Source organism: Triplophysa rosa, linkage group LG21 (assembly GCF_024868665.1).
Source record: "Triplophysa rosa linkage group LG21, Trosa_1v2, whole genome shotgun sequence".
NCBI classification, from domain to species: Eukaryota; Metazoa; Chordata; class Actinopteri; order Cypriniformes; family Nemacheilidae; genus Triplophysa; species Triplophysa rosa.
Window position 1 is genome coordinate 15,871,220 of NC_079910.1, and position 14,859 is coordinate 15,886,078.

The following is a 14,859-nucleotide window of genomic DNA, read 5'->3' on the forward strand; positions in this document are numbered from 1 at the left end:
GTCACCCAACCACAGGGAACTCAACATCTCCACCTCGGCCCGCTTGAGAGGCTCGGTGAGGCAGCAGTTAAAAATAACCTTGAGCTCTGCCTCACCGAACTCAGTCCCCCCGCAGCAGCCACAAACTCCCGGGCGAAGTCTCTAACCCCGCGATCCCCCTGCCAAAGCCCAAACAATACCCGAGTCTGGCGGGCTCGCAGGGAACTGTACATGCCTGCTGGGTTCAGTATGGCTCGTGCATTCTGTCACGGATGTGGCAGGAAGAACCCAAGCGCAGGCAGGCAGTGACGGGGTTAACGAAAAACAATACTTTATTTATAAACAAAACACAAAACAAACACCCTCAATGGGGGAAAACAAAACTAAGAGATATAAAGAAAACAAAGACTTCCACACGTGGGGGCAAAACATAAAACAAGAACAGCAAATAACCTAACTAATAAGCATGACACAACATCTTACAAAAAACACAGCAGGGTAACAAAGGCAGGGGCAGGGTAACTCACAACACGAACAATCCACAGACAAGGACCAGGACCAGGACCAGGACCAGGACCAGGACCAGGACCAGGACCAGGACCAGGACCAGGACCAGGAACAGGAACAGGAACAGGAACAGGAACAGGAACAGGAACACGGGTAGGCACAAAAGACACCATATACAATGCACGAGCACAGGACAAAGAAACAAGAGGGTATAAATAGAGAAGACAAACAGGGATAACGACATGGGGCAGGTGTGGGCAATGAAACACTCAGGGAAAGATAACAAGGAAACGAGATGGCGGGAACAGAGACGAGACACTGGAGAGAACGCATATTATTGTCAAAAGAATAATAATATGTTTCTCTCCACACCTAACCAAAGACTTTGTCATGACTCTGCTACAGGACCAAGAAAAACATAACTAAATGAAGCAGAGCCATGACAATTTGCAAGTGACTATTAAGCATTTTGTCGGTGTTACGCGCGTCTCCCGCGGAAGCCGGCCCAGAGTCCTTAACTAATTACTAGCCCTGATGATATTTTCTTTGTCTTCTCTAGCCCTATTGGTTGAGCTGGGAGAAGACTGGTGATAAAGTGAAGGCGGTGAAGCTGGAGGAGGCTGCCGTTTTTTCCTCATGCTGACAACGCCACGCTTCTAATTTGCTCTCTGTTTATACTTTTACGTTTAGAGCAGGGAGACCCAGCATACCCTGTTAGTTTAGTTCTGTCTTATCTTTTGTTGCTGGGCTCCCTGTCTCGATCTTCTGTTGTTATTATGAGTATGTTGTGGGGGAATAAATTACTTGGATGACGTGTCTTTGTTTCCCGTTGTCCTTTTCTCATGTTGCGTACCTTTAAATTCCTAGACCATCATATTGAGGACCGTAACATAATGGGGGCTCGTCTGTTCGTTTAATTTGACGTTTTTGGCATTTCCTTTGTTCTTGGTTCGCGTCAGGCTGCATGGTAGTGATGCGTTTGCAAAAGCCTGGATAACGTCGGCGTTTTGAACTTCTCTCGTAGGAAATGCGGGTGAGTGAAAGTTTTCTTATTCCTACGATCACAAATGCAGAAATGGTTTTATATTTACGAGGCTACATGAAAAAAATAAATATAAGTCATTATATTCAGTAACTATGTCTCCGCTGGATGCAACAAATGCCTCATTTATAATATGTATTGACTTTGTCGCGTTGCATCGAGACACAGCATCAAAGGCTGCTCAAGAAGTTAGCCATAGTTAGCTAATTGTTAAACCTAATAGTTTTTTCAAATAAAACCTTACCGATCTGTTATGCTCTGCTGGCAAAGTTGATTAATCTGCTTGGTCAAATGCATTTTCTGGATGTGATAATGTTTCATTCTTACAAAATGAATCGTGGGTTGTCTTAGTTACTTTATATATATTTTGCCTATGATAGACATACACTGTGTCAGTAGGTGTGACTGTTATTTTTGTGATTTCTTGTTGAAATTCTTTGTAATATTTGTATAATTAGGTTATGATTTCGTAAAAAAAAGTGGGCTTTGTTCTTGGATCCCCTAGGGAGAGCCAATCAAACATTAAACGATGCCAAGATGTGACAAGGTAATTTAACCTTTAAATAAGGCTATGATGGGACAAAAGTTGAATAAACATTTTTCATTTCCATTAATTACAGGTCATTCATGAGACAGATAGGGATTAATGTGTTGAGATGGGCATGTGACGCAGTGCCACACCAATGCCAACAGGATGGCACCTCCTGTAGAGCCTTTGTCCTAAAAGTATGTAACTGGCCTGATTACTGATTAAAAGACAATACTGAAAATCCAGTGTTTAATACGACTTACTGAATCAGAAATCAATTATACACTTAATCTATTACCACCAAGATTTACATATATGGTCTTTCTTGTATATGGGACTAATGTTTAATAATAAACTGTAGGCTACATCAGGTGCCACCTCTTAGTACCATAAAAAATGTTTGTCCTAGTATTACATTATTCTCACTTAAAATGATATTTTATTGTAGTTTGCTGAATGTATCCTGTAAAAACAGACAATTCATTTTTCGACAAGCACAAGTGGTCTGGAGTCTGTCAGAAGGGATTTATCTACCTGCCTCCTGCAGAGCACAGGTTGGTGTAGAAATCGACCACTTGACACAAATAATTCAGATTCTTTATTTAAAGAAGAGTATGTGAAACACAACTGAACATTGCAGGCAAAACTGCACATGGGTTCTTAAAACTTGCCATCAGTGACCCATGTTTAGTTGGTTATTCTGTAATGGACAGTCAAAAGTGGAAGACAGATGGTGGCTTTCGAAACACTACTTCATGAACATTCGAACCCTTTGCGAATCTTTTGTTTCGAATCAGCGCTTCAGAGCGCTTATCAAACTGGTTAAGTCACGTGATTTTAGCAAACTAGGCTTCGTTATGTCATTACTGTCTTGAAACTCCCATGTTTCACCACTAGGGGGTTCTGATTTGAAGGAGAACTCATGAACGTGTGTCTACTATGATTTTGACTTAGGTGGTCAATCTGTACTATGCAGATTTATAAAACAGATATGAATCAAATATGTTTGTAGAAATCTATGGTCCGTTAACATCTTAAGATGCCCAAATACTACCTGACAAGAAATCTAGACAAATTGTACTATATACACAAACAAGACACCACCTCCCTCATCAGTTGAAACACATGCACTCCCAAACACCCTGATTTATTGAATGGACATACATTTGATGGAGATTATGTTTATAGACAAGGTATGCTTCACACTGGCTCTTCTGGACATCTTACAGACAAAAGTGATTAAATAAGACATTTGATGTGATTAAAAAATGTCCTAAAAATGGCACACTATCAATATTTACAAAATACACACAGTTTAAGTATGAATTAATAATTCATATTTTATTTTTAGTTAAACCACAGGATATTTATGAGGCTTTTGTGGACATGATCAAATAATTACAGCCATTTTCAGAGGTGGTTGAGGATGAGGATCTTTTTCTTTTCAAAAGAGGTTGTTTGCAAAAAATCACCTACTGTGAGTGCGAAAACATTATTCTTAAATTTTCTTAAATAAAAAATCATAGACGCTTCTGTCTTGTTTTACTTCTGTGTGGTTTAAAACAAAATGTGTAACATCTTCTTGAATTCTTACAATTAATATCAATTAATATTACAATTAATAAGATAAAGCTAAGTTTGTATGGCCTAACACGGAAACATTTTAAAAATCATTTCAACATGTCCTTATCCAGATTCATAACATAATCTTTACTTTACCTCCTTGTTTGTCTACACAGCTTTAATGACAAAAAATAACTAAAAGGGGAAAATGATAGTTAATTGTGTTAATGCTCTGATTATAATTAAATACAACTAAAAACAAAAAATGCAAATTCAATGAAACATATGGATTTATAATTTATTTTTAAAACCGTACAATTTTATGAAAACGTAAGCAATTGTTTTGTTGTTGGTTAATCTGTCATTGAGTTTGGCCTGTGATCTCGATGCTTTTACAACATTTTCACCAGGTGGTGCTAGAACGTGGTGCTTCGAACGCTTCGAAACCCTGAATCATTTTGCAAGCTTCGTTTCTCCCATCACTAAATGCAGGTTAGTTTATTAAAGGGATACTTCACCCAAAAATGACAATTCTGTCATCATTAACTAACCTTCGAGTTGTTCCAAAACTATATAAATTTCTTTGTTCTGATGAACAGAGAGAAATATATTTGGAAGAATGCTTATAAACAGACAGATGTTGCCCCCCATTGACTACCACAGTGGGAAAAAATACAATGGTTGTCAAAAGTGCTCCAGAACTGTTTGCTGTCCTACATTCTTCAAAATATCTTCTTTTGTGTTCAACAGAACAAAAAATGATAAAGTAATTGTTCCTACATTGGGAGTTAATGGGGGTGCAAGATCTGTTTGGTTATAAGCATTCTTCTAAATATCTTTGTGTTCATTAGAACAAAGAAATTTATACAGATTTCGAACAACTCGAAGGTGAGTAAATGATGACAGAATTCTCATTTTTGTGTGAAGTATCCCTTTAAGTTGATTCAGAATTGGTGATTTGTAACTTGTAATGGAGTCATTTTCTCTGCAAGGTATCTGTACTTTTACTCAACTATGGTTGTCAGGTACTCTTTACACATCTGGAATATATTTACATTTTGTTTGCCGCTGTTTTTGATTGAGGTAGACGCACTGCTAAAGTCTTTTTATTTATCTAGCAATAAAAATATAACAGATTATTGAAGTTTAATGAAAAACTGCAATCTTGTGACTCTGTATAGGGGCAATTCCAGCGTTATGAATATGACATAACACACAAAGAATGTGTTTGTTACCAATATAATAAATAATCTGTTTATATTTTACTTGTTGATAGAGTTAATACAGTCTAAACATCCGAAAAAAATGACATGTGTTATGGGTGTGACAAAAATGACACAGTTTTTAAAAGACTACATGCTCTGTAGATAGGATTCCTGTGAAGTAAAATGTATAAACCAGAAGCAATAATACCTAACATAATACCTAACAATCGGGGAAGGGATGCCTCTTCATATAGATAAAATAGTTGCTTTATTTTAATTTTCATGTGCCCATTTATGAGGAATATGGACTGTTGATGTGACAATCCTGAAAATGGCTCTTACCAGACTATAGAAAATCATGGACTAAAAGATGAAATGCTTTAAAAACTTAAAGAGAAAGCTCGCATGGGTTTTTGAACCACCAAATGTTGACATTTGTGCTATCAGTGTAGTAAAAACCTTTGGTGAAAACGTTTGAATGACATTTACATGGAATTGCCCATTTGTATAACCACTTTCTCCTTAATATACATTGTTCTTTCTTTACCTCTTTAAGACAATGTTTTTTATTGTCTTTCATCTCTTTATTGACTGTATGTGCATTGTTTACATAATAGTTATTAAATGTCATTATTGTTTTCCTGAAAGTGTTGTACATGTTTGTGTATTTTGCATAATAAAAATGTAAAAAATCTCTTTTCTCAATTTCTTAAACACAAAAGTAAATAAATCATAATTTATACATTTTCATACTTAATTTTGTATTTAAAAGTTTGAAAGAAAAGTGCTTTAAATGAGTGCTTCAAGACACTACATATAGTACAGTCTTCTACTTCTTTTCTACTTTCCTACCCCCCGGAAAAAAATATTCTTAGCTTTGTATGATAGGCTGACTAAGACCAGTTGTACTGCATCTATGCATTGCTGTTCTTTTGTTGCACAAATTGATTCTACTGTTTTCCCCTACTTTGTACGTCGCTTTGGATAAAAGCGTCTGCTAAATGATTAAATGTATGTAAATGTAACCACTATATAACCTCATGGTATCTGATGGCAATATGATGGTACTCATTGTAGTTTTCCCTTAAGAAATGTGTCATATGGATCAATCTATGTTTTTATATAATATGTTGGCATATAATTATAAACGTCTTCTGAAAGGTAACAGAGTTGCCAGTCTTACAGTTTGAAGTTATTAGTGTATAGAAAGCATCTCGCGATGAGTCCTCAAGAAGCTAGGTTGATAAAATAACAAACAATTTCAAGACTACATTTGCATTGGATGCAGGAAAGGTGAGTGAAAATATTCTGTCTGAACCACTGAAAATGTAGACATGAATTAAAATGGTTAATGCATTGACAATGTAATGCATTTGCACAGAAGTTGCCTTCAGTCCATATTTCTGCCATTCTCTATTGCTCTAGAGGGCGCTGTAATACATTTCATGTAAAAAGTTTAAACTCAGATATTAGAGGAACCTAATGGCACAATATTACCTCAGTTTTTTTAATGAACTTTGATTTAGGATTTCAGTGTACTATAAACATTTATATAAAAATCTAAACAGACATGCTCTATCATGTCTATGCTCTATAATGCAAATAATATACTAATGCTAAAGAGGTGAAGTGTGTTTTTTATTTACACACACACGCACACGCACGCACACGCACACACACACACACCACCGCACACACACCAACGCACGCCACATCACACCACACACTCACACACACGCACGCACGCACGCACGCACGCACACACACACACACACACGCACGCACGCACGCACGCACGCACACACACACACACACACGCACACGCACACACACACACACACAAACACCTCCAGCTTTCAGGTCAATCATTTTCTCTGGTTATGGTTGGCTGGAATCAAATGGAGACAGTAAAATATTATCAGTCAGCATTAACATTCCAACTGAGCTCTAATCGCGCCTTGCATGCAAGATACGACCATCACTTACCTGTGTCTTTCTGTCTCTCCCTCTTATGGTATATCTGCTCCATGAATCCAAACAGTTCCACACCTTAACAAGTGTCATCTCATGCAGCTTGTGCACTGACAGGCAATGCTATGAAGATGAAACTTAATTGGATACAATATTGTTTCAAGGAAACTTTTGAGGCTTTGAGGTTCAATTCTACATTTAACCAGACCAATAGGTCTAACATTGCATAGTTAAAAAAAAGATATTGTCTGTTTTATCATATGCCAATCAAAAATTGCAACAGTAAAATAAATAGCATACCTTTCATCACCAAATCAAATCTGAGGTTTCATTCCTTTCGAAAATTGTTTCTGGATAAGGCAATGTCATACTCTTACTGTACGCTTTTAATGATCTGATTCTAACCTTTTACCAACAGCAAAAATCAGATAATACATTAACTCTGTTTCCATCACACTTAAAGGTATAGGCCTTAGTTATTTCTCCCATGTCTTCATCTGTGAAATAGACCCATGCAATCCCACATATGTCTCCTGTTTTAGAAGAAAGATCAAAGCTAGCAATCAAAAGAGATTTTGATTGCAACTCAAACATTTATTATCAAATTCTTCCAAGAGGAAATGACCTGAACTTGTCTGCATAAGAAAGGTCTCATTTCTTTTTCTCCAAAGCAATCCTTCGAAGAACCAAAAGACAACTTGTTTCAAAGATAATTTAATAAACTGGTTACAACATTAAATCTCTAGAGTTATGAAAGAACAACCACTGAGCAATATCCCTATTTCTTATTTTGTGAAGTACACTTGTTTAATTTGGATTGTTTTCCTAATATGGACCTAATATGAACATTTTACTGAATATTTGCAATCTTCATTCACAATCCTTTATACTATATAACCTGTTATAACTGCCGCCAGATAACACGTGCAAGTTCTTGCCTGGAAATAATTGAAGCAATCAAATTAGAGACAATCAATAATTTATCATCTTTATTTATTGCTGTTTAATTCATCTTCCCTCCTTACAGTAGCTTCTATAATTGGAGTGCCAATGGCAAGACATAAAATAGATTAAAAAATAAGACTCTTTTTTTCTTCTCTTCTCACTTGCAGGCTCTGACTTGCACATACATTATGGCGTATATTAGCTGACTTTATTTTACACTTTTAATATGATTCTCATGAGCGAGCCAACAAGAATTCAGCTCGCTACCTTGGGGGTAAACTTTCTGGTTTGTGAACTCTTGCACACATTCAAAGTGCAGGTTACAGCATCACAAATCTAAGATTAAGCAAAAGAACAGGACAAAGAAAAAATAAGACGTCTTCTCAAAAGTTTCTCTTAGACATGGATTTAATTGAAAGCAAATAAAGACTTCTGGTGTACTTCTGGGATGTTTATCATGAGCAAAAGACCCCAGTATTCACTCTCATGTCACATGTTTGGCTTTCTTTCATCTGCAAAACACAGAAAGGAGATATTTTGAAGAACGTTGGTAACCAAACTACATTGAACCACGTTGACTTCCATTGTATGGACACAAAAACCACAGAGACATTTCTCAAATTATCTTCTTTTGTGTTCCGCAAAAGTCAAATACATGTTTTTACAACATGAGGGTGAATATGACACAGTTTGTATTTTTGATGGTGAGAGGAACCCAAACAAGATGATCAAAATTCTTCCTTTCTAGAAGAAACGTCTGAAATGAAACAACGAATACAACAGACATCTTCTTATGGTTTATTTGTGTGCATTTGCTTTGTTTAAAACAACACATATCGAGCAATGTGCTGCACAGTGACATGGAGATTTGCAAATGTAGAAACTCTGGAGTTGTATCTGCGGTTTTATTCCCCTCAAGTGAACCGAGCAGGTGGTCACAGCAGCCAGAGATGACTGCGTTCACCAGTAATTGTCTGTTCCCAGCCTCTGTAAGTGGGTAGAACCATGTCTCCAGTTTCTCCCTCTCATCATGCAGCCGCTGAATGGACTTCCTCGCTTGACAGAGCTCGAATAACCTGTGGCAGATTCAGACAGGTGAGAGCCAGGTAACTGCTTCCCTTTTGTGCCTTAAAAGATTGCCGATGCCTGGATGGAGAGTGTGTGTGTAGGGTAGGGTGGAAATGAGATCGAGAGGGGAGTGTAGGCCTTTGATCTTAAGGGGCAGGGGATGGGGGCAGATCTTCCAGCGGTCCCCGTCGCTCCAGCCATACAAGTAACCCAACCCCGTTTTGGCCTCCGACTCAGCGAGCAGGTGCCCAGAGGTGGGAACTGTTTGCAGAGCTGTGTTTGGTGACAGCACATCTAACTTTCAACTTCTTTACTCCTGGCACATTGTTCGCAAATCCCTGCTTTTCAGCACCGGGGCTTTTCAGAATCTCTCACTGTTTCTGTTTCGCTCTTCACAAGAAATAATGAGAGCAGATTTCATTCACGCTCTGCAGAACAACACAAACATCAGTATGTCCTTCGACTGTGTGTGTAAATAAAGATTAACTTTGAATTGTGTTACTATCCATAGAAAAGAAAAATCACATCTGTATATCCGTATCTGTATAATACTGCAGTTCACCCCAAAATTAAAATTCTTTCATCATTTATTCACCATCATGTCATTCCAAACCTGTATGACACAAAAGATGATATTTTGAATAATGTTGGTAACCAATCATCATTGGCCCCCATTGACTTCCATTGTATGGAAGCAAAACCACTGAGAAATTTCTCAAAGTATCTATACAGGTTTAAACAACATGACAGATTTTTTATTTCTGGGTGACTTTTCCTTTGAAGAGTTGAAACAGATGCAAAACATGTACAAAGCTTAAAGTGACAGTTCACCCAAAAATAAAAAAGCATCATCATTTACTCACCCTCTTGTCATTTCAAACCTGTATGACTATAAAGAAAAGATGGTAACCGAACAGCGACGGTACCCATTCACTTCTGTTGAACATTTTTCAAAATATCTCCTTTGTGTTCTGCAGAATAATGCAAGCCATACAGGTTTCAAATGTGCCATTTTTGGGTGAACTGTCCCTTTAAGAAGTCTTAATTTTCTCTCTAAGACGTTAGGAATCTCTAATATGTTTCACGCCGAGTTTAAGAAGAGACCTCAATAATGAATGTGCTCAGATTTACCAAGAAAAAGTCTACGATATGAACTCGAGCCTTTCTTATCAAGTTTGTCCACCTACAAATTATCCGCGCTATGCTCTCTACATTCATTTTTTGCTGAACTAAAGTTCGGGGGAAAATGTATATACTTCAATGACTTCAATAATTCAACTTTATTTCGTGAACTATGCATAAAAAATCTTCCTATAAGACAGGCGTTTGCTGTGTGCGAGGCTGGCTGAGTTTTCCGGCATGTGAGTGTGTGTGCGTGGATAATGAAGAGATAATACGATGACTACAGTTCAGCCGGGCTTTTTGAGGGAATGTAACAAAGGCTCCACAGAAAATGGGCTCAGCTGAGGAATTTTAATGAATTAATGGAATTCACTTGAGCTCATTGTGAATGATTTTACATCAGATCATTGAGCAGGACTGGAGATCCTCAAGCCGGAGTCCTACAAATCATAAACTCTTTGAAAGAAAGTTTGATTTTGTGACAGATGGAATAACTAAAATGAATGCAAAACAACCGGGGCATTCAAACTAATGTTATTTGATGTCACAAATTGGCTGCAGCTTTATGAAAGGGTACACGCTAAGAATTATGACCCTCCATAAACAAAACAAAAATAAAAACATAAACAAACGTTTTAAAAAATGACAGAGGTAGGCAGAGTGACAAGGGATAATGTTTTCGGGCACTCCCATTTATACAGATTTTTTTCTAAGGAAATGAATGGCAACGTAGATGGCGATAATAATAACACTTGCAACCAAACAACTCAAACAACCCAGTACATACAAAATCCAAAGCACGACAACACAATCACGAGGATGGGACCATTCTTTACCTTCCTCTGTGAAATCTCAAAGGCTGAATGTTTGAAACAGACAGCAGCAGTCACATTCACTTTCATTGTATGGAAAAAAAGAAATCGAAGGTTGAACGTGGCTGTCAGACGATAACGTTGTGCCTTTTCTGTTCCGCAGAAGAAAGAAAGTCAAATGGGTTTGGAACAATATGATTTCGGGGTAAACTATCCGTTTAAAGTGTTTTACAGACATTTGGAGTCGTAAACACACAAACTCAAAGGAAAACCTACAAGGCTTTCCAGGAACAAAGTTGTACACTATATTGTTATACAGTACAGACGAATGATGCTACTGTTAGGACCCTTAATAGCAATAAATCTTGAATTCCCATGAGATTTAAATAAATGCTATTTATCCTCCGGGGATCTGGAATATTCCAAAACATTCCCAAACAGAACGCTGAACGAGCCATGCGAGTGCCCTTCACTGCGTATTGGATTTTCATACGGCGTGCGGTGAAGAAGCAGTAAATCTGCAGTTTGTTTGGATGAGGGGAGCCCGCAGCTTAACTTGATTATTGTTGTGCAGGTTATAAAACACCACGTAAGCGTCGCTCCAAGAGCAATGGAGTGAAACGATATTCACCTATGATTTATACGGCCAGCAACAGCAGGAGAAGCGGTCAGCGCTTGATGTCTAAGTCTGTGTAGCAGAATCAAGAGGGAACTTTCCACCAATCCTCAAGGCTGGATCTCTCTTTCAGCCTAACCACAATGGAAGGCACGGACAAGAAAGATGAAGACAAGACTTCTTTTAGTGATTAGAGCACACATAGATCTCTGCGTCTGGTCTCCGCTGTCTTTGGCTGCTCTCTAACCATCCGCTTCAACTGCCCGAGGTAGAAAGAGACCGCGCGGGAGAAAGTAGGAGGAGTGCTGAGCCCAGCAGTTCCGCCCTCACAAACCTCCAGCCAATCACATGCAGGCTGCAAGCTCCCACTACAATAGGTGAATGTCTCCTAAGTGAGATGAGACTGGGGAGAGAGAGAGAAGACCTGGGCAACCCCCAGACTGACTCATACACCCATGGGAGTTTGAAGTGACAGAATAAATCTACAGAGACGAGGCTCGGGATAACATTTCACAGAGCTGAGAGCAGACAGAGCTGCGCCTCAAGAGAGACTGGACTGACACACATTGCAGCAGACGCACAGAACATCCACATAAAGAGAAGTAGTTGGAGTCATTGTCATGTTGGGGGTGTTGCTGATCCTGCATGCCATCTCAGGCGCCCATTCCCATGGGCCGCCGGGTGGCGTTAAGCAGTGCCCGTCCGCGTGCCAATGCGAGGAGGATGGCATCCTTATGCTGGTGGACTGCTCCGAACAAGGATTATCCTCCATGCCGAGTGACCTGAGTCCTTTAACATCCTACCTGTGAGTATCTCTGCTTAGATCACCTGCTTCGCGCTTTGTCGTCTTCTGAGCAAATGAGGCATTTCTAGACTTGAGAGATGTTTTGATCGATTGCTTTCAAGAGAATTTCAAGCTGTCTGAATGAAGCATAAATGAGACAGGGTTCTTGAGGGGTCCACGTACCTTCAATCAGTGCTCACGCACACTACGGTAAAGAACGCGCCAGCTCACTCCGAACACCAAAGCAACGCACGTTTCCCATGTGTCCTGTGACAGTTCTCAGTACTGCGGTTTCTGATGGGAACGTGTGTGTAGAGTGATGCAGTGGGGCGCTCCGTACAGTGTTGGGTTTCTCTATGTCAGCTGGAAGCCCGTTGGGTTTAAGTCCATGCTAATCGCTAAGGCATGCCATATGTCCCCTGATTGTGAATGATGACGCAGAGAAGGACTCAAATGTTCGCTCATAAAACGTTGCGCAGCTCACGTGAATCAATAACTGGGGAGAGTTGTGTTTCAGGCTTTGGAGGCATTGGATTGCAAACACATGTATCCCCACCTTTCGAAACATATTGAAACATCTTGAGCGGCGTCCTCTAGACATTTGCATGCGCACGAGATTGGATCTCTGTTTTTATATTGCTGACGCTGAAGGGAGTTTTATTGCCAAGCGCAATGTGTTGCATGACTTAAGAGTTTATTCAACTCTGCTGCTCGTTTTATTAACGTAAACTCGTGCATGCTTGATGGTTTATACTGACCGAACAACATTTGAGCAGAATCTCACTACTGAATTGATGTCTAAAGTCACAAACACTGTGAACACTTGTTTTATTGAAAAAAAAAGACTTACGTTATGTTTTAAAATCTGTAGATCCGACCAGAAGACATGGTTGAAATGTAACACGTCGTCTACTTTCTTTCTTTACTGAAGGAGAGCAAATGGATGTAGTAAATATTGACAGAGCTTTGATGTGCGTGTCATTGTCGAGATGTCAGAGTGTGCGTTTAGGTATGATGAGGACGTGCCGCTCTGCAGGAGAATTCGGCTCTTTTGAAGTTATTCAATCCAAGTGCTCATTCATTTAGGCAAAACGAGAAAAAGTATTTGCAAAAGACATCGAACATGCTGTTTCTGTCTGTTTAAGCCTGATTCCTATTGCTTTTGTTCTGGCCTATTGTCTTGTTGTTATTATTAATAATAATAATAATAGTTTTTACTAATTTGGACTTATTTTTACACATTTCAACATTTTGAACTATTTTTTTCCTATAGAACAACTGACCAAGATTTTGGCCCGGTTTCACAGACACGGCTTATCTTAAACCAGGACTATGCCTTAGTTAGATTAAGATATTTATGTCGCTTTTATAAAAATGCCTTAGAAGAAGACATTACTGGTGTGCATCTTGAGACAAAACAACGGCACTGATATATTTGAAGATATTTCAGGGCAAGTTATATTCAGTTAAAACACGTCACACATTCATTTTAGTCTGGAACTAGCCTTAAGCCTTGTCTGTGAAACCGGGCCTTAGTGTATTTTGGAATTAGCCTTCATCAGACTTAATTTCAAATTGGACATTTTGAGCTAGAGAGCTAAAATTTTATATTCTTCTGAGTTCTTCTCATTTTATATTCTTATGGGTTCTTCTCATGGGCCAAGTTGCCTCATGGAGACTGACATGGTGAGAGTTGATGGCTGTTATTTGAATAAATTAGTAACTTACTATAAATAGCACATTTTTTATAATGTCATCTGTAATTATAAAGTTTTGCTTTTGCATCCATGTCACTAGGTGTCAGTAGTCCAAGACAGATAATAGTTAAGCTACAGCTTACTGAATGCATCCTTAAAGGGTTCACTCAAAACATATGTGCCATTGGACTCACCGACCTTTGTCAAAAAGAAGATATTTTGTCCATTGTGTGGACACAAAACCACTTAGACATTTTTCAAAATATCTTCTTTTGTTCTCCACAGAAGTTTCAAAGTACAGATGAAGGGGAACAAATGATGACACAATTTAAATTTTTTGGTAAAAATAATATTTTCCAAATTAGAGTTTTCCTTTTGATCTACTCTGTGGTAGCGTGTAGTTAGTATCTTACTTCTTGCAGTAATATTTGCTTGTTTTATTAATTTCTTGCGGTTTACTGGTATCAATCAACGTGCGCATCATGAATCTTAATGAGTGCTAGATTCAGTGTTGAGAGTAAAGGCACAAGTGTTGACTGTGTGAACACGCTACCGAGGGAACTGGAAGCAGGCAGCAGTGCTGGACAGTCTGCCATTAAATGCCTGTCTCGCTCGGCAGCGATCGCCCATATGGGACAACAGGTGCCCTGAGGCGCGGAAAAAGTCTGTCACTAAGAGAGTCTGTTTTTGTACTGGTTTTTGTTTGTTTCTGTTGATTTCGACAGGAGTGGACGCTGAGGTGCATCAGACCAGAAAAAGTTTAGAGATTGCTGTTCTGTACAGTACACTAACACGAACAAACACAGAACACACACAACATGCACATTTCTAAATATACTGTCCATATGCGTCAGTTTCTGACATAAGAGTTCTTAGATTGAAGCTATCTTACAGTACATCAGTGCATGTGTCAATGTATGCAACATTGGCCAAAGGTTTATGAACACCATACAGTTCTGTTGTCATACTTCCTTAAGAATCACAATTTGAATACTGCATGCAGACGTAAATTGTGCATC

General features: G+C 38.7%; 1 protein-coding gene across 1 annotated transcript in view; it reads left to right on the forward strand.

Moving 5' to 3' along the window:
- The first annotated feature begins 11,772 nt into the window (after positions 1–11,772).
- Positions 11,773–14,859, forward strand: part of LOC130571816 (leucine-rich repeat-containing G-protein coupled receptor 6) — a 79,381-nt gene continuing 76,294 nt past the window's right edge. The window contains exon 1 of the mRNA XM_057363049.1: positions 11,773–12,164. Within this exon, the coding sequence (XP_057219032.1) occupies positions 11,980–12,164 (185 nt within the window). The 5' untranslated portion in view covers positions 11,773–11,979. The remainder of the gene's footprint in view (positions 12,165–14,859) is intronic.